Below are 27,665 nucleotides of genomic sequence, written 5' to 3' on the forward strand. Positions count from 1 at the left end.
ATTTTCATGCAAAGACAAACAGTATTACAATCAAAGGCCAAGATTTTAAAGAATGCAATAAGGGATGAAAGAGTAAGGATTACAAGGGAACTAAAAATAAAAATCAAACAATTTATAGTAATCTCATACAAAACAAAACTCTTCTACTTTCAGTATAGCGCCATCAGGAGAACAAAAAATATTTTCAAAAATTAGCAATTCCCTATAAAACTTTTACAACTTCTATAGTTCAGACCCCTCTCTTTTACATCAAAACTAATAATATATATGTAATTAATAAAGGTGATCAACAATGATTTTGTTAAATGAGAGTGAATAACTGATCCTTATAGTATTTTACATGCTGATTTCAAATATGAAATCAGAATTCTTCTATCAGGCTTAGTTTTTTTGTAACTACCATTCTTATTTTCAGGTAGTATCAAGCGTGAACTTCACAAGCATAGCATTTTGTGAACGGATTTTATTATATTATTTATAAACTAAATAGCTTTTGTTTATTTATTACAGTCCCTTAATTGTTTTCACATTGATTTGTTAGACATAGTCATCATATTTATTATTTACACACTAATTAAAATTAACAAGAATGTAACCCATTCTTCCTATTTTCATCTTACTATAAACATATCAACCACTCATTAGTTACTTCTATCATTATTATATTTACTTATAAATTGTCATGCAGACTAAGAGAAACATTTGTAATTCTCATTCAAGTGCGAGTTCTTGTGTGTATAACATTCTAGTTAACATATTAGTTATAACATGCTAGTTTTCATATTTGCGTGTATATGTTGTTCCGTAAAATGAGTGTATGTTTATTAAATTAGTGTGTTTATAAAGTGTTTCTTTTTAAAAAATATTATTATTGTAGTGTATTAACGATGTCCTGCAGTTGCATTAATCATCATAAATGCTTTTCTGAGGTAACCTTGAAGTATCAGAAAAGAAATATAACTCCAATGATAAAAAAGTCTTATGAACTGTATCTTGAATGAAATTAGGTGAACAAATCTTAGGCTCCTTATATTTGCTGTGCTTCTTGTGTAACACTGTTGACTGGTTGCTAAATGGATCTAGTCACATGCCATTTGCAATTCCAATGGTTTGGAGAGGACCGAAGGATCACACCACTGACTGTTATTTTTGTGTAATAAAGGTTACTGGAACAACAGCTAAAACTAGACGTACTGTTAAATACCCTGATATTCCCTCTGCCATGCAGCTAGTTCCACATAGCAAAGAACTTCCGATTTCAGTACCACCAGAAACATGGAACTTGGATGAAGATGTCAAACCTTATGCTTACTTATCAGGAGATGAAGAAAGAGATCCAAACGTTTTAGAAAATATATATACTGAACCCCATTTAATTAATCAATCAGAATTAAATGATCAGATTCATGATCTAAATTTATCAAAGAATCAAGCAGAGGAAGATTTATCACTGCCATCAAGACTGAAAGGATGTCATCTTTTACAACCAAACACTAAAATACGTGCTTTCTGTGACAGACAGTCAGAATTTCAACATTTCTTCTCTCAGAAAGTAAACACTACACCGTAATGATCCGGACTCTTTACTGTAAGCTTTGGGACATATGCACTATCCTGATGAGTGACGACTTTTTATTTACTCGTCACAGCTTAGTTTGAAAGCTGTTCTACTTCACATTGGAAATAAATACCCATCAATACCATCAGCATACACTGTCCACATGAAGGAGTCTTATGAAAATATGAAACCTGTATTCAGCAGGATTCAGAATGAGAAATATTTATGGCATATTTGTAGAGATCTGAAAGTAACAACACTTTTACTTGGATTGCAACTTGGATATACTAAGTTCTGTTGCTTTTTGTGCAAGTGGGACAGCAGGGATAGGAAAAACCATTACATAAAAGAGCAGTGGCCAAAGAGAGGGGTACTGACTTTGAGAGAAGAATGTTGTTAGTCAGGTATTAGAAAAACCAGAAAAAGTTTATCTTCTGTCACTACACATTAAGCTATGTTTATTCAAAAATTTTGTTAAAGCAATGGATCGTAATGGTGTAGGTTTTGATTTCTAAATTCCCTATTGTAAGTGATGCTAGATTAAAGGAAGATATATTCTTTGGACCACAAATAAGAAAATTAATGAGTGATCCAGTGTCTGAAGAATGTTTGAATGACATGGAAATCGCTGCATGGAAATCATTTCAAAATGTGGTAAACAACTTCCTTGGAAACCAAATGGCCAGTAACTACAGAGAACTTGTGAGTTAAATCCTTCAAAACTACATAGAAATTGGGTGTAACATGTCACTCAAAATCCATTTCTTCTATTCACATTTGAATTTTTTCCCTAACAGTCTCAGCGTTATCAGTGATGAACATGGAAAACGCTTTCACCAGGAGATATCTGCTATGGAAACATACTACGGAAAATGGAACCCAAAAATGTTAGCTGACTACTGTTGGAATCTAAAGAGAGACCTACCTACAGAAAATTACATCAGAAAATCCAAAATAAATAGATTTTAGTTGAGTACAAAATGCATGTAATATAGTGTCATATTACATTCACCAAACATTTTTTGTTTCAAAAGAAATTTCAGTTACAAAAAAAACTGAGCCTGATAGAAAAAAATCTATTAACAACATATATGAAATCAACACAAGAAAATATTATAAGAATCAGACATTTACTCTCATTTAACAAACAAAAAATTAATTTTGTTGACCAGTGTAATTTTATTATTACTTTTAAAAGAATAATTTTCTAACTCTTTGAAATCATTATAGTGTGTATTAAATTTTTATTTACAGTGTACTGTGTTAATTATGTACAAAAAAATGAAGGCTTGCTTTAAATTCTAACAGCAAAAATAAAGAAATGAAGTCATAGATCAATATGGAGTGAATGTGTTGATGCTGTCTACATACACATCACACAGCCCTTCACACTGTCCAGTCAGTTTACACATTAAGTTAATTAATAAATTCAGGATAAATTTGCAGCAGAAACTTTAAATTTAAATAAATTATTGATAATTCCTTTATTGCTATACAATACTGAAGATTTTCTAATTACTAAAAAAATTAGCAAAATGGATGTTGCACACATAAAATAAATTTAATTTTTTATTTATTTTGAGTGTACGTAAATCAAAGATTAATAATTTTTATTGTAGATTTTGTATGGATATATTCATTAGCTGTAAAGAATAAAATTCAACTACATATATATAAAAATTACAGAATTTTATTCCTGTAAAGAAAAATAGGATTTCTTTTTACCAACTTTTTGAAAAAGAAAAGGGAGATATGAGGAGTATGAAAATACCATTCACTTAAAATATGTTTCCTTTTATTTATATATATATATATATATATACACACATGTGTAGCCCTATGTATAACATTTGTCGCTAAAAATCTCTAAAACTACTAAATCAACTTAATTGAAATTTAGATATCCTTTAGTAGTATATCTGAAGTTGTTCATGGCAGAATTTGATGAAGATTGGTTACGTCATTCTTGAATTATGATCAATTTAAGTTCAACAACAGAAATATAACCTCAATTTGAGATTACATTATTGTGCAGTGGTTTATCTTTTTACACGCTTTTGCAGAGTCACAGTATGAATTGCTTCTGTGTAGGATCTACTCGTTAATCAACCATATATAGTGTGTTGCATTCTGAAAATCAGTGCATTTCTGATTGCAAGATAGTGAGGGCGTTGGAAATGAAAAGTCAGTCTACTTGCACAGAACTGCACAAAAGGTTTTTGCTTTTTCTTGAAGATACCAAAAATCCATAAAGCTCAGCAGTGAATCTTTTGTTATCAATTTATACACAAACCACAAATAATTCGTTAATCTTTTTGTAAATTATGCTTTCATTTTTTTAAGTTCACATCTCTGAAGAAAAAGTATTATTATTATTATTGGAACACCATTCTTCTATTTCCCTTCTATCTTTTTTTCAGTCATAATTACACTTGTCTCACTCCTAACACCTCTCTACTTAACTCTCTATTCTTTGTAAACACATTAAAGCTTTTGATTCTTTTTGCATTTAATAAACAACTTTCTTTCACTGTAATGTATGATATTATGATAATGTCTATAACAGAAATAAATTGTTAAGCTATACTAGAAAATGCAAACCTTCATTGTTATTAATACAACACCAAAGTGAGATTTAATTACAACAAAACAATAAAATAGTCAATATCTTCAAGAATTAATTCAATTTCTGGACAGTTGAGAGAAGGAACAAATTAATGTATTAACTACACAAATCTATACTCCTACTCCAATAAAACTAACAATATTTATTATAATTTTTATATTCAATAAACATATTGTAGTGAATAGAAAAAAAAATTGATTTAATTTTTAATACATTTTTTAAGCTTTGTATCAATTTCGATAAAACAATTAAATAAGCAAGATACAGCATTCTAAAGCATACTGTTTAGTTTTGGTAAAATTAGCATCAACACATTAAATAAAAAATCTGATGTGGACACCACATAACTTCCTTGAACACTTATTAAATTACATATACACATTTTTTGCTGCATTTCATTTAAAGTGAGATACAATCCTCCAATTCTTTAATAAAGTAGACAGTTACAATTGCTGAAACTAGAGAATGTGTACACAAATTAAGATTAGAAGAATTATATCAACCCAAAGAGCGATTAAATGATTGGTAACAAAAGAAAAATAAACAAAATGATGATCAAATCTAACTTAGAGAGAATATCGTTTGACAATATCGGAGGAGTAATGAACTAAAAGATAAAATTTTTTACAATTTATTAAAGATCGGGCATGTATGCCTCAGTATATACGTTGTTCTTGTGAGGGCTATTTTTCAGTCACTCTGTAGTTAACTTTAATATAGATAAAATTAAACAGAAATTCCAGAATAATTAAATAAAATTAAACAGAAATTAAACTAGAAAATCCAAAAATAATACAATTCTAAATTGTAATTTTAAATTAATATTACACAACCAGATGTTTCACCAAATTTATTACATATACACATATGTAATAATTCCTATTAAATTACATATACACATTTTCAAAAGTACATAAAATTTGATTTCACTAATAACTTCTGATTTTTTTATTATTATTATTGAATAATTATGATTTATTGTAACTTTTTTACAGTTACAGGTGAATAATTATTAATAAATCAATATATTTAAATTTAAAAAAAACAAGTTAAAAAAAAAGAGATGAAGTCTGATTCGAACTGATGTGCCTTCCCTTGTAAAATCCAAATATTTCATTTCATTATTTAAATTTTATTTGGCTATACTCTGGAACCAATGAAAATAAGTACCACTTATAATATATTGTTGAAAAGCTCTCAATGAAGGCTTATTACAGCAGTTAATAAAAAATCAAAAATCCAAATTCTTTTGGATTTTGGGCTTTTTTGGACACTTTTGGTTCAGTTGATTGCAATCAAAAGGGAGGTACACAACTAGATAATACAACAGTCTTAAATCCAAAATTTCAACATCCTATAGCTAATCGTTTTTGAGTTATGCGAGATATATACTTACATACACAAACTAGTCATAATGGATTCAGGAATGGTCAAAATGGATATTTGTGTTGAAATCTGAAAACCGAAATTTTTCGCAATCACAATACTCCATTTACTTTGTACAAGGGAGTAAAAGTTAGTCAAATATGAAACATTACAAATATATTTTGTACAGATATTACAGATATATATATATATATATATTGGCTGCACTACAAATCTACTAAAAACTGTATTAAAAAAAAAGTCAGTTACTCACAACAAAAAAGAATTAATAAAAACATAAAACTGTTAATATTTTTCTACTTGATTAATTTAATAATAGTTGTTTGTGTTTTTTCACAGTATTACCGGTGAAACAACTTGAAAAGTCTGGCCTGAGTTTTAATGATTATAATTTAATATCATTGTAGTTTAAGCATATCATACAAATACATTAATTAAATACACTTTACATATTCAGAAACAAGTCTAACCTTGGCTTGTTGTTAACCGACAAAGATTTAAAAAAAATAAAAACTGTTCCACTAACCAACAGAACATCATAATACGGAAAATATAAATTATGCGCCCAATGTACATTGAAAGAAAATTAATCAGTTGCAGATCTACTTTTAAGTATACTACGACAAAACTTGAAAAAATCCTAATGGTGTATTTAGAGATTATTCTCTTTACTGTACTTCCATAAGTTTGCTTTTATTAAGCAAATTATAAGATTTAAATTGAATAATTTTAATCTTTTTATTAATAATAAATTTTAAGTTCTCAAGATGTCTTGAGCATTACAAACATAATTCAATTTTATATTAAAAAAGATGAATTAAAACATTGGGATTTGAAAACTATTTGTACAAATTAAAAATTAATAATATATTGTTACTGAAAAATTCAAGAATTCAAACAAAATATCACATGTTACACAGGTAACTGTGAATAAAAATCAGATATATATCATTATTGCATTAATTTAATTGTTTTTTAAATAAGTGCAATACAAACATTTCAAATAGGATAATTAAGCATGTTCATGTTTTCATGTTCAATAAATGCAATTAAAATATGGAAAGAGCGACATATAACATAATTTGCTTCATGTATTTGAGGAAAATTGAATTTTTTGAATTTACACCAGCCCTATAAAATTGTACTTTTGAGTTCTCTAAAACAAAACCCTCTTTCTCTAAAAATACTAAAACTTAAAAAAAATCACCACAGTAGATAAAAACACATCATTTAAAGAAAAATTAGCCCGACACCAATATTCGGTGCTACTAGGCCACTACATACAACATTACAACTGAGTATAATGTAAGAAACTTTTTTTTTGCAGTAATTCTCTTTCTTTATATATTTTTATTTTTCTAAGACAACTTTTTTCAAAACATCCTTGTACATTAGTAGATAAATTAATAAGTACTAATTTTATAAAAAAATGTTCAAGGTTATAATTTTCATAAATTATCAATTACTACTAATCATACCACAAAGCTAACAGAAATTGCAAATTCAAACATTTTACATACATCTTTACTAGTATTACAGAAAAATTCATCTACTACAAAAACTTATAATGAATTGACTGATTTAGCCAATTAAAATGTCAAAAAAATTTCATTTAGGTAAAAAAAAACTGTATATTTTGTATCACCTAGATTTCAATCAGCTAAATATAAAAAACATAGTAAAACTAAATTTTGAAATTGCAGTTACTGTGTTTTCAAAATAAAAAATGTGAACTCCATGGGCAGTTTTGCAATTTTACTCTGTTTCAGAATATATTTACATAAAAAATTAACTTTTTTTCATTTAAAATGATCAAATTACGTGATATTAATTATTAAAACAAATCTTTAAGATATGGAAAATGAATTTCAAATGTTAAATAGATAATAATAATAATAACTGCTATAAAGTGTTACCAATACTAAACAAAGCGATTAATTACTTTTGGTTTTGTTAAGTAATTTCAAGGAAATATGATTCACTTTGCTGTAAAAAATAATTTTATCTCATGACAGATAAACTAAATTTTCTTATAAACTATAAATTAACCCAGGGTTTTACTTTTGTGAGTAAAATTGCATTAAAGGCCTCGTTGGCCTTTTAAATCCAATGTTAAAAAAAGGCTCTTATGGACCAAAGCACAGGCTAACTGAACACAGGGAATTTTTTCTTGATTTCCATGTTGTGGCTACAATATTTGACCACATTTATTCTTTAAATTGTAATATAAATATTGTAATTAAATTTTAATTGTAAATTGTAATGCGAGTTTATAGCAATTTTCATAAAATTGTATTTTGTGAAAGTTTAATTCATTTTTTATTACAAAATCTTGTTTTCATATTTTTGTAATGAATACATAATAATGGACATAAATCCAAGAAAGTTAAAATTTTTTCTCTTTCCGAGCATACCAGTATGACACAACAAATAGCTTCTGACTGTGGTGTTGGACTAGATACAGTCAATGCTATTATTAAAACAATTTAAAGAATTTGTTTTTTCCACCTCAAAGGAAAGGCAAATGTGGCCAATAAAAGAAAAACTACTCTAACACAGCATTGGTTATTAGTAAACAAAAGTAAACTTGATCCAAAATTATCTGCTGTGGATTTAATAGAGAATTATCAGCCAATGGAACAGATCTATATATGTCCACTGTTAGATGCCGACTTTTTACAGCTGGACGGAAAGCTTATTAGCCAGCAAATGCAGCTTTTAACACCAGCAATAAGCAAAAAAAAGGCTATTGTGGGCCAAAGCACATGGACCACAACAAAGCACACGGACAACTGGACCAAAGAAGACTGGAAAATGTTGTGTTTTCCGAAAAGTCAAATTTTTATGTTGAGCAGCAAAGGTTCCATACTTCAGAAAAGCATCAGATGAAAATACTTCACCAGCTTATATCCAACAATCAACAAAACTGAAACAAATATTTTGTGGTTGTTTCACATTTGAAGGCCTTTTTCATTACTTCCAGTACATGGTAAGTTGAAAAGTAATGGATATTTCAAGATTTTTGAAGGAAAGAGTTGTGACACAACTTCAAAACAAATTTCCACAAGGCAACAGAGTTTTTCAACAAAATCTGGTATCATACCGTACTGCCAAAAAAGTGGAAAACATTTTTGGAGAACAAAACATTTAAGTGCTCACATGGCCAGGCAACTTCTCAGACTTAAACCCAATTGAAAATCTTTTGGCACTATTCATACAATGACTCAAAAATGAATTATACCATAAAAACTGACCTCATTAAAGTAATAGTATCAGTACGATTTCATGATGAAGAAATCAAAATAATATGTAGCACAATTGCTGAATTGATGCCAAGTCATGTACTTGAAATGACTAATAAAGGAGGACACACTATCAGATATTTGCAAATTGTATAGGATGATTTTTTTCTTAATAAAGTTAATTTTTATTAAATAACATCCATGTTTGAATTAATTTGCATGGTACTGTACTTCTTTTACAAACTGAAAAATGCATACTTAATCTTGAGGTGCAAGCATAAATAATAGAACATTATAGATGACAATCAACCTATCAAATTGATAGCATATTATCAAAATGAAAGAACGAATTAAGTAATAATAGGCAATTTAAACCAAAATCAGAGATAGGCTCGCTCACTCGGCACCGTACATTGCCCCTGCATGGCCTGCATTGCATTGTACCTGTGCATGGCCTGTACCTCCCCTTTCCAACGATATGCGTAATTTATATTTCTGGCTGGCTTTTGCGTGGGTTGAGGCTGGCATATTTAATTTTTATATTTTTTTACATGTTTACTTTAATTTTTTACAAATAAATATTGTCCAAAATGCACTTATTACTACTTAAATCGATCTATCTCGACAAACTCTAAACACAAACAAACAAATCACCGCGCTATCACATCTAAGTCGTGAGTTACACTGACTGGAAATGAGTGAGAGCACCGGTTTTGGCCGATCTTGCTGTGCCCCCTCCCAGCCAACCCGCTCACCATTGACGCAAACTCAAAGTCATATCGGCGAGCTAAGTTATAAAATGACACTGCATTTATGTCTCTGAGACTAACAGTAGGGAGTTATTAAAGCAGGATGGTATACCTTTTTGTTACACTACAAATTTCTATTCTGGTATCTGGTGTTATTTTAAAGATGTTTCATGTCAAAAATGATTAATGAATTTTAACTGTATTAAAAGCTGTTGTATTATTAAATCAAATCACTAACCAGTTAGACAACTGGTGGGATAATTTATTATTTCAGCCATCATTACACACTAACATGGAAAATTTAACAGCAACAGGCTGTTAAAAAAAAGTCAATAGCTACATAATGAAGCCACCTGAAACAACTGTACATGCACAATCTAATTCTCTGTTGCCAATAATTTTTTGTTAATAGCTTAGGCTAACTCATGTTATAGATTTTGTATATCACTCTAACTATGGATTAAACCCAAAGTTTACAAATTAGCGAATTATATTTATCATCTTAGTACTTTGAACACCTTGTTAATCCAAAAGACTGGCTGTGAAATTACAATTTTTCAAATGTGCAGTGCAATACTAAAACGTTCTAATGTCATTAAAACTCTCATACTCCCATTAATAAAAAGTTATCAATTTTCAACTTCAGTTCTTAATTATCACAAAACTCCTATTGCTTTATTTAAAAACACAACAGGCCATGACATAATTAAACTACTGATATAAACAACTGAGTGGTACTAAACCTCATCCAAAGGAAGTTAAAAAAATATATAATAAATCTATAATTTTAACTAAATTCAGTTACAATTAGCCCTGATTATTTATTTTATATTTTGGTGTACATGTATAAATTGTACATTTTAAAAAATCAAAGAAAAATTTGGAACTTGAGTAAAATTCAAAGCTAATACATAATAAATAAAATTTAATGTAATAAAATAATGAAATAAATTATTTCAGAGACAAAAAGAAACAAATAGCCATAATTTTTTTTATTAAATTTTTTAAAACTTTCTTTAATATTTATTACATCAAATATGCAAAAGAGAATTACTGAAAAGAAACAAATTAATTTTAAAAATATTCATTTTTTAATTAATGAATAAGAGAATATAAAATAGATAGATAACACAATGAAAGGTGCAAGTAGAAGTTTAAAAAAAAATATGCAAGCAATTAACTTTGTATTTTTATACAAACCTACAAATTAAGAGACGTAAAATAATATGAACGAGGCAAGTACAGTCAGGTTGACTTACCATCAGTGAAACATACTATACACATATTAAACATATAAAATAATAAAAATAAAATCATGCTATTTTATAAAAAAAATAGTAATACATAAATATTGAAACAAGTAATATAAGATTTATAATAATGCAATAAAAAAAGCATTGCAATTTGAACCAGTTTGACAAAAACAAAAGGATCAGCACTATTAACTATACTTCAGAAAAAATTTTAATCAAGACGAGCAATCTTTTATGAGCCAGTAAACATATAACAATCACTTTTTTAATACAACAGACCATTATAGCAGATGCAACTAATTTTCTTTTGATAAGAATGTAGTATGAGATCAATATTCTACACTAGTGAAACAGATCTAAAGATAACAAACGTTTTCCAATATAAAAAAAGCAAATAGGATCATGCATTATTAAACAAGGATATATATTACCAAGAAAATTTTCATTCATTATATTTAATTTTTCTATAATTCTCTAACTTATTTTTATATATTTACTCAACTTCTCTACCTCACTTCCAAGTTTGGCTCTAATAACTTAATTTTTTTATTTCAGTTAAAAGAATGGGCAATTTTATTTTAACGTATATCAATTTTACAGTTTCTTTTTTAAGTTCAATTACATGTTTGATGTTGATCAATGCATACACTGTAATGTAACTGCAATCTGAATTATAAGATGGGTTATTTTTATATTTAAAAATCGAAACGTTATAATTAAGTATTTTTAACTTTATCCTTTCCCATAAAAAGGATGGTGCGTGGGTTAGCTTGTTTGACGTATATGCTCACATTTTTATTTTAGCTGATATTGGCGCAGAGAGTACCATATGGTGCGCCGCGTAGCGGCACTGAAATATAGAAATACTGGAATGGACACTAGCGTTAGAAATCCGTGCCAACAAAGATAGCTGGTTTAGAGGTATACCTCTCTTTGTCTACAGTCCGTTCAAAAAGTTTGTGACGATCTCTCTCATCACAAATCACAAGTTATCTTTCATAATTCAAGTTATTGTAGAAAGTTTTTATAAAAACATTTATATGATACAATGATTAACTCAACATTTATTTAATATTCATAAGCATTGAAATTTTTCTATTAATTAAATAGAATTATGAGATTTAACTACTTAATAGATTAAACTTAATATTAACTACAATTAAGTATAATGGAATCACTTTCTGAAGGGACGGTACGTTAGGTACAATATGCATGCGCTGCACTGTGCGACAATGACAACTACACCTCTAAATCAATCTGTCTCACGTTCGTTTTGCGCTCACGTTGGACATAGGCAGTGCCCATTCCAGTATTTCTATATTTCAGTTGGAAGCGGGGCAGCTGCGCGCAGCGCACGAACGATCCATTCGTTGAACGGTTTATACTTCTTTATACGAACGATTTATCTAAAATTACGTTTGTTTTTGTGGGTAATAAAGGAAAATATTGCAGTTAGAGCCCTGTTAAAAAATCACAATACAAGAAACAGCTAAAAATGTTAAGGGTTTTGAAGCTTTTTTGTTGTAAAAGTTTTGTTCATGTTAGTATGCTAAATTCATTAGCCTTATTTAGTTACAGTTGGCAAAAACATTTAAAAATATCACATCTAATCAAACGTAAACCATGTAACATATTCGCGGCAAGCCTTAGGCCGGTCTTATTCTAGTAATTATTTATGGATTTTTTTTAACTATTAGTAGTTTGTTATTACAACAAAAAAACCACGATATTATACTTAAAGCCAGCTTGACGAAAATAAAATAATCAGGATTAATGCTTTATTTACTTTCTATAAAGTAGAGAATACGTGTTAGTTAAAAATATCGTTTATTTCAATTTTAGAATTTTCATCATGGTTTTTAAATAAAGTCTGTATTGCTTGTATTCTTTATTTATTAATATAATATTCATGACAATAATTGTATTTTAATTTGATGTTTCCAAAAAACTTTTTTGACTATATATATGAAATCGACGTTTAGAGTAAGTGTTTATCTAAATTAATTTTGACTGTAATTTTATTTTTTTTTGTATTTGTTATATTATTTGATTTATTACAGATATATAACTATTCTTTTTTTTTATTCTCACTTTGACTACTGTGTAATAAATAAAATAAAAGTAAATAATAGATGTTTACCAATGTAAACCAGCTAGATGAAATAAACACCAAAAATAAATGGTTAATTACCATACAACATAAGTAGATAACACATACAAACTGGTAGATGCCCTACATAGGTCAAAATTAGGCCTAATATCAAAATTAGTATAACATAACCCTCTTAGTCCTACATAATTGGAACTGAAGTTTATCTGGGCATTAAAACATCTGATTAAACAAAACAGATGTATCTTATTCAAGTTTATCAGATGTTTTGGTTTAACTAATTCTGTTTTTTTCCAAATAAAGGCAGAACTAGACAGTTGATTTTTATGATCTGAATGGTCATTTATTACATTCAATGTCGTTATTTTTATAAAAATTTAATGATTATAAATATATTTTAAAATCTATATTTATTAATGACTTCTAAAACTAGATAATGAATTTACTGTTTCTACTTTACATATAATCAGAAAAGTTTTATTGGTTAAACACTGATTGTTGTAAATATTTTTATTACACATTTTTTTTCAATACATTCAATCTGAAATTTCTTTTAAATACAATTTTCTGTAACATATTTATAATCAGAACTTCAAAAGTAATACAGCTTGTAAACTAAACTATGAAATACGTAAAATTTCATACCAACTCAACTAATCTCTTTAAAAGAATTGATTATAATGAACTTCTATCTTACAGCATAATTATAAATTTCTAAGTTACAAATATTAATAAAAAAATTAATGAATTTTTATGAGACTTCATCATTATTTTTAATTTTAATTTGTTTTGATATAAAATACAATCATTATAGAAGTGGGGTTTAAGTGGGCCTTAACCTTGCCTTAATTTATATGGAAGATCTAACAAATCATTCAATTTAAGGTATGGACAAAAATGTATATAAAGCAATGACTATGTAACTCCTTTTTAATGAGAAAAATTATCAGTTCAAGTTAATAATGAAAATAGTCAACATTTTATAATGAAATGTGTAAATAAAAGATCAACCATTAAGAGATGAAAAATTACACAAAAAAGCTCATTAGCAGATCTAACAGCACACATAATCTAATGATATAACGCAGTAGTGAGTATGCTGATTTCTACCAAATTCTTTTGGGAAAGTTAAATAACTTACTATACAATCTCTAATAAAATCTGTAAGGAATGAAGTAGTTTCATTTGCCTTCTCTTTTCAATCAAAAATAATCAGTCCTACAAAAAATAGCTTCATTCTCTTTACTACATGGACTAACTGTATAATGAACATCATTACTCTCATAGAAAGCAAATCTGACTACTGGTTCTTGTACCTCAGTTCCCTTCCACTTATAGCAGCCATAATTTAATGAATTAATTATAATAATTTTATTTTATTAATTTGTAATTAATTAAAATAATCTTGTACACTTGAATAGCTGCATATTAATATAACAAACAATGCTATTTATTATTAAAATACTGCAGCATTTATCCCCAGTAACACAAATAAATTATAACTATACATGTAGTAATTAAACTAAAAGTACCTTAAGCCCTAAACAATATGGATAAACAGCTTACTAAAACATAAGCACATTTTAATATTCTGATATTGATAAAACTAAAATAAATTAAAACTGTTGTAAAAGTAAATTATTCTAAATTCTATTACAAGCTTTTCTAAAAAATTGATAAAAAAAAGATATGATACTAATAGGATAATGTGTATCCAGGTTTTCAAAAAATAGTTCTGGTTTTGTAGTTTTCCTCAGCTTTATAATGGTCTCCAAAAGACTAATAGTAAAATTTCTCTATTAAAGAAATGTATAAATTAAAATATTTTCTGATGAACACAATTAGTTAAATTGAATAAAATATATTACGTGTAATTAATTATTATTAATTGTTATATCATCTGTTCATTTTTGTTTTCCAATTTTATTTGTCATACTTCTAATTTATGTAGCATGAAGAAATTACCAGGTATCATTTTTTTCATTAACTGACACCCAATATTATTTCACTAATCTATAAGAACTAATTTATTAAACATAGCTTTGGTATTTTGTATTTGCCTTACTTCACACTTTCAATTTAAGAAAGCTATCCCTGAGAAATTCTACACTTTATAAAAATATCAATTATAAGGAATACTGTTACAGTTTACCAACTAACCCAGGACCCCCAAAAAATTAATAATAAAAATAACATAGATATATATACATTTTATATATAAATTTGGGATATATTTATTTCACTGTTAAAAATTAAATGATTATCTAGCAGAAAAATTAAACAAATCATTCACTTAATAAATAAATTAATGTTGTAAAATGATTCTAAGTAAATATATATATATATATATATATATAATCATCTAATAATATAAATAAATAAACAAAAAACTTTCATCTCATCCAGAGACATTATTAAAACAAAGGAAAACAAAAAAATTACATAATATAAAAAAAATACTAAAATAAAAAAAAATGAACACAACAAGCAATGCTCTTTATTATTAAAATACTGCAGTATTATTCCCAGTAACACAAATAAAAAAAAAAGTAAAAAAAATTAATGCCTCGCTAGCGAAAAACATCCACCATAAAAAATCAATTAATATAAAATCAAAAATAATTTGATAAAAAACCAATTTTCAGGAAGTTTTTATAATTTAATGCAGATTACTGCAAACCTTATTAAAGTGGATAAAGTACTTATAAAGCATTTAAGATTACTGTAAAAGAAAAATTATAATTAATGCTTCTGCTGACTGTTACATAATAAAACATTACTGCTGAAAAATCAATATTTAAAGGTGGATCAAAAACAAAAGATAACTGAATTTAATTCAACTAACTTGAAATCACACAATCAACTCATTATGTTTATCTATATAAAACTAAATAATATGTTTTGCAGTAAAATTATATGCAGCAAAAATAAAAATATCCAATTATAAATATAAATTATTAATATTATATTCTGTAAGTTTGTGTTGAATTGCTAATTTCAGACTAGAAGATTTAATGAAGATTACATACAATAAACTTGTTTTTTTTAAGTCTAATGCATCAAAAACATTATTCTTTCTCCTACACTCATATTCCATTAAACAGAATATTAAAAAAAATACCAGGTGATTCAAACAGGACTTCACAACTTTAAAAGTATATAAAAATTTAATTAGATAACTTATAGATTAGGTTGAGGTTTCATTTCATAGCAAAGCACGCCAAGTTTTTGACTCGCATAGTTCATTAGTACCAAATTTGACCACCAGGGCTGTCACCAGTTGTTAAATTAGATTTATAATGGTCCATAATGTGCCTGCTGTGTGCTTTTGTTTCATGTTTTAGTCAGCAATTGCAGTTAAACATAATTTTGCAGAGTATGGTAGGCAGCCTCCTACTAGGCATACAATTTACTCTTGGCACCAAATCTTCATTGAGACAGGTTGTTCTGTTAAACATACAAGATCACCAGGACACCCAAGCATCCCTAAAGCTGCTGTGGAACAACTCAGAGAAAGCTTTGCATATTGTCTGAAAAAATCATTCCACAAATGACTGTTTGGCACATAATACATAGATGAATGCACTTAAAGCCATGTAGATTACCTATGGTTCAACACATTACAGATGACAACAAAGTTGCTCAGCTGCAGTTTTATATGGAAATGATAGAATTGCAGACAATATAATTTTTAGTGATGAGTCAACGTTTCACATCACTAACAAGGTGAACACTTGTAACTGCCAAATATGGATTGGCGAAAACCCTCATGAAACTTCGCAACACATTTCTGATAGCCCTAAGATCATTGTTTTTTGTTCCCTAAACAAACAAAGATGTACTGCCTATTCTTCTTCCAGGAGGCAATCATAAATGGTATTGTTTATCTGGACTGGCTTCAAAATTTTCTCATTCCTCAGTTAGGTGATAATGATCAAGATGGATGTCATTACTATCAACAAGATGAGGCACCAACACACACACACAGCCTAGATGTTCGAGATTTTCTTGATACTCAATTCCCAGATCAGTGGATTGGTCGTGGAGGTCCTATTGCACAGCCACCTTGCTCTCCAGATTTGACCTCGCAAGATTTTTTTCTTGTGGGGTTTCATTAAAGACTGGGTTTTTGTACCACCTTTGCCTGCTGATCTTGTTGAGCTAAGACATCAAATTAACCTTTGAAGCTGCAGAGGTAAGAAACACTTGACTTGCTGGCTACAGTCTGATGAAATCTACTTCAGGAGGGATGTATATTGCATTACAAATGTCAGCCACACTAAACCAAAATGAATGTTGAGTGACAAACTTGGTATGTTTTTCTATGAAATGAGACCTCAACCAAATCTATAAGTTATATCAATAAATTTTTATATACTTTTAAAATTGTGAAGTCCTTTTTGAATCACCTGGTAAATGCTTTCTTTTTGTCCTTAACAAGAAGCATTAGCAATAAATTATAACATTCAGTTCACATATAATTATTATCACATGCTAAAAATAACACAAGCACAAAAAGAAGATAAAAAGAATAGAAATGACTAATTTTTGAATAAAAATTTATTTGAGACTGATTACTAAAGAACAAACAATGCCACTTCGAATTTATAAAATTAAAAAATATAAAAAAATACATTCAATTCATTAATACAAAAAAAATGGAAGGTAATAATTTGCACTTTGAAAATTTCCTTGAAACACAAAACTGTTAAAGAATCTTCTTGAGTAATTATACTGTGATCCTAGACCTCTGATTTTCAATACCTGGAAAAATTTATACTTAGACTGGAAATATGAATTTTTTGAAAAAAAAAACAGAAAAATCCTAAAATTCAAACAATTTTTGATAAAACAAGAAGAAATGAGAATTTAATAAATTTTAGAAAATTTCTACAACCCAACATAAGATCCCAATTTTTCCTTTGTAATACATATCTAATGGAAGATTTCAGTAGGTTTTCCCATTGCTAAGGTGAAAAATGCACAGGTCAAAAAAACAAATATATAAAAGTTCTATTTACAATAGAGCTAATTGAAAATTATCAGTTATTGCAAAAATTGCATCAGCCATGAGTAGGCAATTTTGTTTTTTTATAAATAAGATTTCATCTCTTCATTAGATAAAGGCATAAAAATACCCACAAGGGCACTACTGCTAAACCGTTATGCTGGGAATAAACGACTTATCTTTTTAAACAAAAGTAGTATACTTGTAAATATAAACAAATGGAGAAGTTAGCATTTCTAATTTACTAGATATCAATTGACATGAATAATATTTATGAGTACCAAAGAATGTTCTGACAGCCCATTTTTTATCTCAAAAATTTATTCTGACTTGAAAAAGCTATGGATGATATATTTCAGATGAGAATCTACAACGGCATAATAAATAATCAATAATGATGACCAACCTACTGTTTTATTACAATGCTTCAAAGTGAATTTTAACACTGTTAGGCAAATTCAATTTTATCATTGCATTTTATAATTTCACTCTACAGGAAATAGAAATTTAGCAATGACATGTCTGTATGAAAAGCACAATGCAAAGGTTATCCATAATTAAAGTTAAACAGTTACAACCTATTCATGAATATTTGATTAACTTTAATGTAAAAAACTTTCTAGTTCTTTTAAATGATTAACTTCATATATAAACACAGTTGTATCATCTGATGGGAAAATGATAACCACTTTCCCCTGTGCCACCATCATTCTACATCTTAGAGTAAAGACCAACAATATAGACAGATTTTCTTATTAAAGGACTATTGTCTGTCAAACTTTAAAAATTTCTGTAAAAATTCCTCAAAGAAAGTGTAAAGATTCTGAAATGAGTCCTTCAGCATCATTTAGTGCATCTCTTTTTTAAAACCTGATTTAAGAAAATTATATCCATTTTTAGTGCATACATTTAAAAATGTTAAGCAAGATTACCAGATACTCTGGAAATAAGCACCACTGAGCTTTATTCATACTAACCATATTAAATATTAAGCAAGATGATTACTATAATGGATATATATTCATTACTGTTATCTCTTACTGAATTACTGAATGACTATATATAACATATAGTTTTAGTAATTTTAACTGTAGTAATTACTACCACTAACCACAGAAATTCCAAGAGAAAAACTTTTTCACGATTTATTATTCACTATACAACCAGGACAAGAACTCTATACTTCAATCCATAGCTTCTCAAAATGAATTACTTACTACAGAAAATGGGTTTATTATAGCTGAGGTATTTTAGTTTAAGTATTCACTGATACACAAACAGTGAATATCAACTATAAAACTCAGTTCATTTCATATCTCCACTAAAAATGATGGTAAAATTCTTTACATAATTTTAATTTTGAATATGCTGTATTATAATGGTGCATTAGGATGTCTAGTCATTCTAACGGTTAAAGAAAACTAAAATGTTTTTAAAAAATATAATGAAAACATAACCAATCATGTTTTACAATTTTTTAGCAAAAAAAAAACTATTAAAAAGATAAAAAAAAATAACAAAATGACAGAGAAATAAGAGCCATATATATTAATGGCTTTGATGAAATAAAAAACTTTACCAGCAGTCAATTTACAACTCACCACTACACAAAAGAGACAGACATCTGTTAGTTGGTTAGTTGAGACACACAAGACAGACTGCTTGTAACTTGTAATTAATACCATGTTACTTAAAGCTTACCTTAACTCTTTGAAGATCAATAGGATTCATAATGGATCCTTGAAAGAATTCAACGGTGGTGAAATGTCTTTTGAACAGTCCTTCCAGTTCAAGGTCAGGAGGTTTCCTAACATATGACACATGACATATGACGAAAACGAACCGATTAATAATTAATTACATAACAGATAAAAATGAAATTTATAACAGAAGAAAAAAAATACAATAGAGAAACTAAATAGATGTGCAATTCACTAGCATCACAGAAAATAAAAACAACTACAATATATAACTAACACATACAATAAATGCTAATAATAAAAACAGATTAACTAATTATCCTGAAATAAATGTTTAATTATTAATATCTACATGCATGAAAAAAGGACTGCTAAAAAGCATACTGATATCTCTTAAATTTAATTTAGAAAAAAGTATGTATGTAGTATTAAAATATCCTAAACAATATGGATAAACAGCTTACTAAAACATAAGCATATTTTAATGTTCTGATATTGTTAAAACTAAAATGAAACAAAATAAATTAAAATTACTGTAAACATAAATTATTCTAAATTCTATTATGAGCTGTTCTAAAAAAATTGATAAAAAAGATATGATATTAATAGAATAATGTATATCCAGGTTTTCAAAAAATAGTTCTTTCTGGTTTTGTAGTTTTCCTCAGTTTTATAATGATCTCCAAAAAACTAACAGTAAAATTTCTCTATTAATAGAATGTATAAATTAAAATATTTTCTGATGAACACAATTAGTCAAACTGAATAAAATGTATTATATATAATTATTTATTATCAATCATTATTTGATCTGTTCATTTTTGTTTTCCAATTTTATTTGTCGTAATTCAAATTAATGTAGCTTGAAGAATTACCAGGTATCATTTTTTCCATTAACTGAAACCCAACATTATTTCAGTAATCTATGAGAACTAATTTATTAAACATAGCTTTGATATTTTGTATATGCCTTACTTCACACTTTCAATTCAAGAAAGCTATCCCCTGAGATATTCTACACTTTATAAAAATGTCAGTTATAAGGAATACTGTTACTGTGTTTACCATCTAACTCAGGACCCCAAAAAAATTAATAATAAAAATAATATATATATATATATATATATATATTTAAATTTGGGATATATTTGTTCCACTAGTATATATTAAATGATTATCTAGCAGAAAAATTAAACAAGTTATTCACCTAATAAATAAATTAATGTTGTAAAGTGATTCTAAGTAAACATATATATAATCATGTAATAATACAAATAAATAAACAAAAAACTGTTCATCTCATCCAAAGACATTATTAAAATAAACAAAAATTACAGAATATAAAAAAAAATTATACTTAAGATTGCATCAGTAAAAAAATTTAATTTTTAAAAATATTTAAATAAAATAAAAATTTGTGGTTGTGATTACGTATAATTCGCTGACTAAGTGAATATCAATAAAAAAAATGTTTATTACATTAAAATATGGGAGTCCTAATATTAATGAATTTAACTAAACATTAATTATTAACAAATATTAACATGCACATTATTCCATTTGACACTTGTCTAAAAACACAATTTTTTTTGGCCTTTATCAAACAACAAAAGAATGTGAATTCTAGAATTATATACTGTGCATTAGTGTCCATCTTTTTATATATATACCGATTCACATCATATAAAGATTTAGAGATTATGATCACATCTTTAAATGCTATGCTAACAAAAAGAAAGGAAATATATACAGAATGTTAGTATCCGGCAGAATATTAGAATTTGGTATCCTGCCGAATGAAAAAAAAGACAAAAGAAAGATTTATTGTCATTATTACTAAAGAATGGTAGAATCAATTCAAACTGCAATTTCCTGATTATATCACTACTTAGTAAATACTATCTGTACTTGATCTATGCACAGAAAACTACAAATGTAAGATATATACATGATATATACATTTCTTGTTTCTTACAGAAAAGAAAACAGAACCAATGATAATAAAAAAAAAAATATCTCTTACAACAAAATTCTGGGTGCTGTACATCAGCTCATGAACAGCAGCTTTTACTGTTAGAAAAAAAATTAATTAATTTATTAAATAATAAAGTAAGTAAAAACAGATAGAAATAAAATTTGAAAAAATTATATTTTATAGTGATATTGGTGCATGTGACTGTGACATTGATTGTGCATTGAACAGCACAATAATAAACTATAATACAATTATCTTATTTATGTTATGAATCAACAAAACCAAGTCTATACCACTTATTATTATAATACTAGATTTAAACATAAAAGTTATGAGACATCAGTTTGCTTAGGTGCTATAAAACTATAAAGCAAAAGGATAAATAATTTTTACTAAACTAAACTATTCTAATAAGACTGCAATAAGGGTGGAATTTAACTAGATGTGTTGAACTAGCGAACGACGGTTTGTTTTGTTTTTATTTTTCTACTGGTTTACCTTTACACGTTCTAGATCTACAGCATTCATCATGGTTCCCTGAAAAAATTCGACTGTAGTGTAGTGACGTTTCAGCAGACCCTCGAGTTCCAAATCCGGCTCCTTTCTGAAAGATTAACTGACTCAGGACCTACATAAGGGACTAGGCTAATGTCATGTTAGGTTAGGTTTGACCTATAATATTACATTAGGTCAGGTTAGGTACACAATGTCATACATAGGTACCACAACACAGGTACTATTCTACAACACACCACTTCATTACAAACTAAATTCATTAATAATAGTTTTTTAATAGGGTGCAAAAATACTTAACAAATAAATATAATTTCATATATTTATAAAAACAAAACTAATTGTATGCTAAAGTAGATTTCAAAATTTCATAAAAAAATATATTAATGTGTACGTAAATATTCATATACATTATTTATTTAAATTATATTTACTTAAATTTTATTGTAACAGAAATTATGATAGACTTTTAAAAGAAAAAAAAAAATCAAGAATTTAATTCATCTTAGATGTAATCAAAAAAAGTTAAATGATAAAGCTTGATGTGACAAATTAAAACAATTTGAAGTACCCATTTTTTCAAGAAAAAAAAACAGAAACTAATCAGTTACATAATAGTAATGTAAAATATAAAAATTTATAAATATAATTAAAGCAGATTTTTAAACTCAATTTTTCTTTTTTCAAAATAATACATTTACTTTTATCAAAGCAAGCAATGACAACAGATACAACAGGAATTTTTGGCAACCATCAGTAGTTACGAAGAATATATTAGAATTTATACTGACAGTTCTAAAACCGAACATGGTATTAGATGTTCCATATATGTAAATGGAGAAGCCCATTGTTGGAAACTGCCAGATATGGCCAGTGTTTATACAGCAGAACTTACTGCCATTCAGCAAGCTCTTCGCTACACAGAACATTATCGCGAAGAGAGAGTGCTAATATGTTCCGATTCTCAAAGTGCACTTAATGCAATTCGGAACAAAAACATTAAGGATGTCCTAATTTCAAACATCCTGTCCATTTTGTACATTCTAAACCAACGAGGACAGTGATGTGCATTTGTATGGACTCCAGGGCACGCTGGTATTACAGGTAATGAAAGCGCAGATGAAGCTGCCAGAAAGGTAACAGTCTGCGATGATTTGGATGCATTTCCTGTAAGAGTGGCAGATGTTAAAAACTGTCTAACGAACATAGTAAGAAACAAATGGAATACTGATTGGAGGAGTTTAAATACAAAATTAAACTCAGTGAAAACTTCTCCATATAAATGGAAAAGCGACTTTAAGTTGACTCGCCGTGAACAAGTAGCTGTGACCAGACTCAGAATCGGTCACACGTGATTGACAAATTCATATTTGTTAACCAGCCAAAAGAGAGACCAATGTGCGGTGTTTGCAATAAAACACTTACAATTAAGCATCTAATAGAAGAGTGTACAATATATGAGGACCTCAGAAAGAGGTTCCGTCTAAGAAATGACATTACTGCTGATCTGGATAATGGAAATGAAGAAAAGATAGTTGCTAATTTACACGCCAGTGGACTTCTTAGAAGTCTGTATAAGTTGGAAATTTTTAAAGCTGTGTTAAAAAATCTCTAAGAGGAATTCTTCATGTATATGGAAGTCTCGAAGCGTGGCACGTGTAGTGACGGGAGGTAGCCCTCTTGCCTAGGCCATCCTGGCTCGTCTGCATTCAAGAGCAGTGAGTCGGGATGTGTCCATTGATGGCATGGGGGACCCTCAAGGGTAAACTGAGGTAAACTGAGTAAAGCTAGGAAATATTTAAATAATCTCTTTAACAATTCTTCAGGCACTGACTGTGTAAAACGATAAAGATTCCAAATAGGATAGTTTTTTCTTAACTTTCAACATCTTTATCAATAGAAATTATTATTATAGTATTAAATAATGTTTAGAGTTCACAGATGTTGAAGTAAAATTATGTTAGAAAAAAGTGAGGGTTCAGAATGATTTAAATCACATTACTTAAAAGTAAATCATTACAAAATTTTCTAATTGTATCATATTCAAGCAAAATTAAGCAATTTTACAAATTAAAAAAAAATTAATTAAAAATTGGTATCCAAGATTAACACAATCTTTGTTACTTTTTCTGGATAAATGATTTCTCAACAATTTTTTTCTACAAAAACAAATATAAATTTTTTATGTAAATATAATATTAAAAAAAATAAATAAATAACTTCAATGGAGAAATTTCAAATTTATGAAAAAGTTAAAAAGAAAATTTTGAAAGTATAGATTGAATTTTTGGAAGGAGGAGAATCGTTAAAAACACTATTGCTGCCATTAGTAATGAATTAAAGTTTAAATTTAAAAAGTTATTTCTATCAGACTACAGTAAAATTATTAAATACTATGTTTGAATAATATTTTTAAAGGTTTTGAATTTTATAATCTGATAATGAACTTGTAGTTTGAAAAGACTCATTATTTTAAACAAATAACTCATATTCAAGTGAAAATAATAAAAAAAGGTAGTTTCTATTATATTTCATTATAACTGTATGTGCTTCAGGAAAAAATTCTCAAAATAATTTATTAATATAAATTACTCATCAACCTTATGTTGCTAATTAGCAAAGTTGACTAAAAATTTTATTTGTTGAATTTTAGCTATTAAAATGAAATCTGGCACATTGAATGACATTACTGAAAAATAACATGATGGTTGTGGTAGTTTACTGTATTTCTTATAGATGTGATATGTGTATAAAATTTCATAACTATTAACAGCTACTCCTATAACGTAGAAATATATCTATTTACTTCATTCATACTGAAGTTTGTCAAGCTATTTTTCAGAGATTCATAAAAGTGGCAAGTAATGATAATATTAATAATAACTAAAATAGTTCAAGGGAAACAAATTTGTTTGTGAAACTTCATTTCTAACAATATTTCTGATTACATTTACTAAGCAGGGTTTGGAGCAATTATGAAGTAATGGCTGAGCCAGTTTTGATATCAGAAACATCTCTTTAAAGCTACATTTGAGTGGAATGAAAAGCAGGAGACATTTTTGAAAATATTATTACAATGTTTTTCAGAAAAGGCAATATAAGTTTCAATGAAAAGAGAATGATATTAAGTATACATATAACTGAAGTAACAATACAATAACTTATTTACTTTACTGTAACTTTTTAATGGGGGAAATCTTTTTACATCCTGTATTCTTTTATCATGTTCAAATTTCTAAGCCAGGGTAGAATGAGACAGGGAAAACAAAAACTTAAATGGAAAAAATGTAACCAGAAATACTGCTCAGAATGAAATTTCACAAACAAATTTATGTTCCTTGAACTATTTTAGTTATTAAAATTATCATTATGAATCTATTGGGTAAATATTGATGGTCAGATGTGAGGTCCCCTAGCATAATTTATACATAGTTTGGAAGTAAGTAAATGAACATAAAAAGGTACAGACTTTATTAAAATAAATCTGATATGTTTTGCTACAAACAATAATTTTAAAAAATAATGCAATAAATTTTAAACGATACACATAAATCAGTCTATGATGCAGTGATAGAATATCTGATTTTAACCTCACAGATTTCCAGTTTGAACAAAAAAAAATCTATTACTCATTTTTTTCATCTCCAAAAAAAGGACACAAATGTAACTGAAGAAACAAATGTTGGGTATCAGCCTATTGTTATCTGAACATATTAAGTAACAACAATAAATGCATTAGAATAAACAATGTACTAGAACAATTTTATTGTTTATTGTATCACATTTATTGTTAATTCTACTCATACATCTACTCTACTGATTCTGGCTCCATAAGCATTGTTAAGAAAATACTCTTTACATCAACTCTTTATAAATAAGCTGTAAAATAAATAAACACTGATCACGGGATAATTTGTGGTAAAGAAATTCTAAAATTCAATATCAGTTTAAGATGTTTAGGTGAATGAAATGAACTCTAAATTTAAAAAAAATGAGAACATCATTTAAACAAACAAAAAGTTAAAACAACTTTAAAAATAGAATAAAAGAATTTAGTTGCAAGTATTTTTTTTTTTTTTAATATTTATTCATAATTTACTAAAACCTTCAGTATTGATTTTAGCCTAATTATAATGTTACATCAACTGTCACACACAGCCAATATAGCATGAAGAAATGTTACCATATATATAGTGCATAAATTCGGTATTTTACAATTTATGTAATTAAAATATATTTAAATGTATGTTACTTTAATTTTTTATTTAAAAGAACAATAATATAATGTCTAATATTATAATATTAATGAAATAAACATACAAATTATTATGTTCTTTTAATTTGTAAAAATATATTTTTTAATCAAATACAAACTATAACATGTTTTAAATTAAAATAGTTAATATTACACATTAAAATTGATTACCTGTGAAGAAACACAACCTCAACATCAACATCCTCTCTATCTTCATGAAGAAAATCTTTAAGGAAGTGTGAGACTGATTCATATGTTATATGACCACATACAACTATATGCCTAGAAAAATGCCACAAGATAATATAATCAATAAACAGAAATAATAGTTAAAATCAAATGGATTAACTTAAATATTACTTATAACTTAACAGTAAACCAAGTTATTAGTATTTAATCAATACCACATTTTTAAAAATGACAATTTTTAAACATGTTAATATTGATGAATCCTTCAATCCATAACATTGTCATTGGTTAACTAAAAGAAAAACAATTTAATACAGGTAAAATTTCAAGTTTCAGTTTTAAAAAAAAAAAGTGAATACTAGCAATATATAAGTCAAATTATATAATAAAATGTAACATACAATGAATTCAACAATAAAATAAATACAAAATTAATAAATAATTTAATATATTAACACTTTAATAGGCAAGACATAATTTTCAAACAAATTTGAAAATGAGAAAGAAGGATTCCTGCTATAATTAGTCAATAAATGTTGGGGAAAACAAAATTAGCAATATTTCTCTTATAAACAATAAATAATAATTGAGATCCAATGAAAACACATTTTTTTTAATTAAAAAATTCATTAATACATAAAGTAGAAAAGAAACAATACTATATTATTGTCACTTCATATTTTTAACTTCTTAATATTGGTAAATTTAAAAACAAAAAGAATTACTGAAACCATGTGATGTTTCATACCATCAGAATAATGAGAATGATATGAAAAATCTTAATATGGTTATTTCTAATGTAAATCAATGACTTGATTTCCTTACATAGAATTTTAATATCATATAAATAATACCACAATTTTAAGTAAACCAATTTTTTTAAAGTAAAATATTCAAACTCAGATCATATTCCAAAGGAAATTTATATTTACACCCTCTACACAAATCAGGTGAATAAGGCAAAAATAGGTTACCCAGAAAGAAAAGCTACAGAAATTAATAAGGCCTACTTCAATTAGTCTCCATTTCTCTTTAAATTATTAAAGAAAAAAAATAAAGGAAATGCAGTAAATATTCAAGATCAGTCAAAACATAGGGAAA

The 27,665-nt window shown here is 27.2% G+C and overlaps 1 protein-coding gene across 1 annotated transcript in view; it reads right to left on the reverse strand.

Moving 5' to 3' along the window:
• Window positions 1-27,665, reverse strand: part of slo (calcium-activated potassium channel slo) — a 537,563-nt gene that overhangs the window by 210,020 nt on the left and 299,878 nt on the right. Inside the window, exons 8-9 of the mRNA XM_075360629.1 lie at window positions 26,547-26,657; window positions 19,634-19,739 (exon numbers count right to left, since the gene is read on the reverse strand). Of these exons, the coding sequence (XP_075216744.1) occupies window positions 19,634-19,739; window positions 26,547-26,657 (217 nt within the window). The remainder of the gene's footprint in view (window positions 1-19,633; window positions 19,740-26,546; window positions 26,658-27,665) is intronic.

The sequence above is a fragment of the Lycorma delicatula genome, chromosome 3 (assembly GCF_047948215.1).
Source record: "Lycorma delicatula isolate Av1 chromosome 3, ASM4794821v1, whole genome shotgun sequence".
Lineage (NCBI taxonomy): Eukaryota > Metazoa > Arthropoda > Insecta > Hemiptera > Fulgoridae > Lycorma > Lycorma delicatula.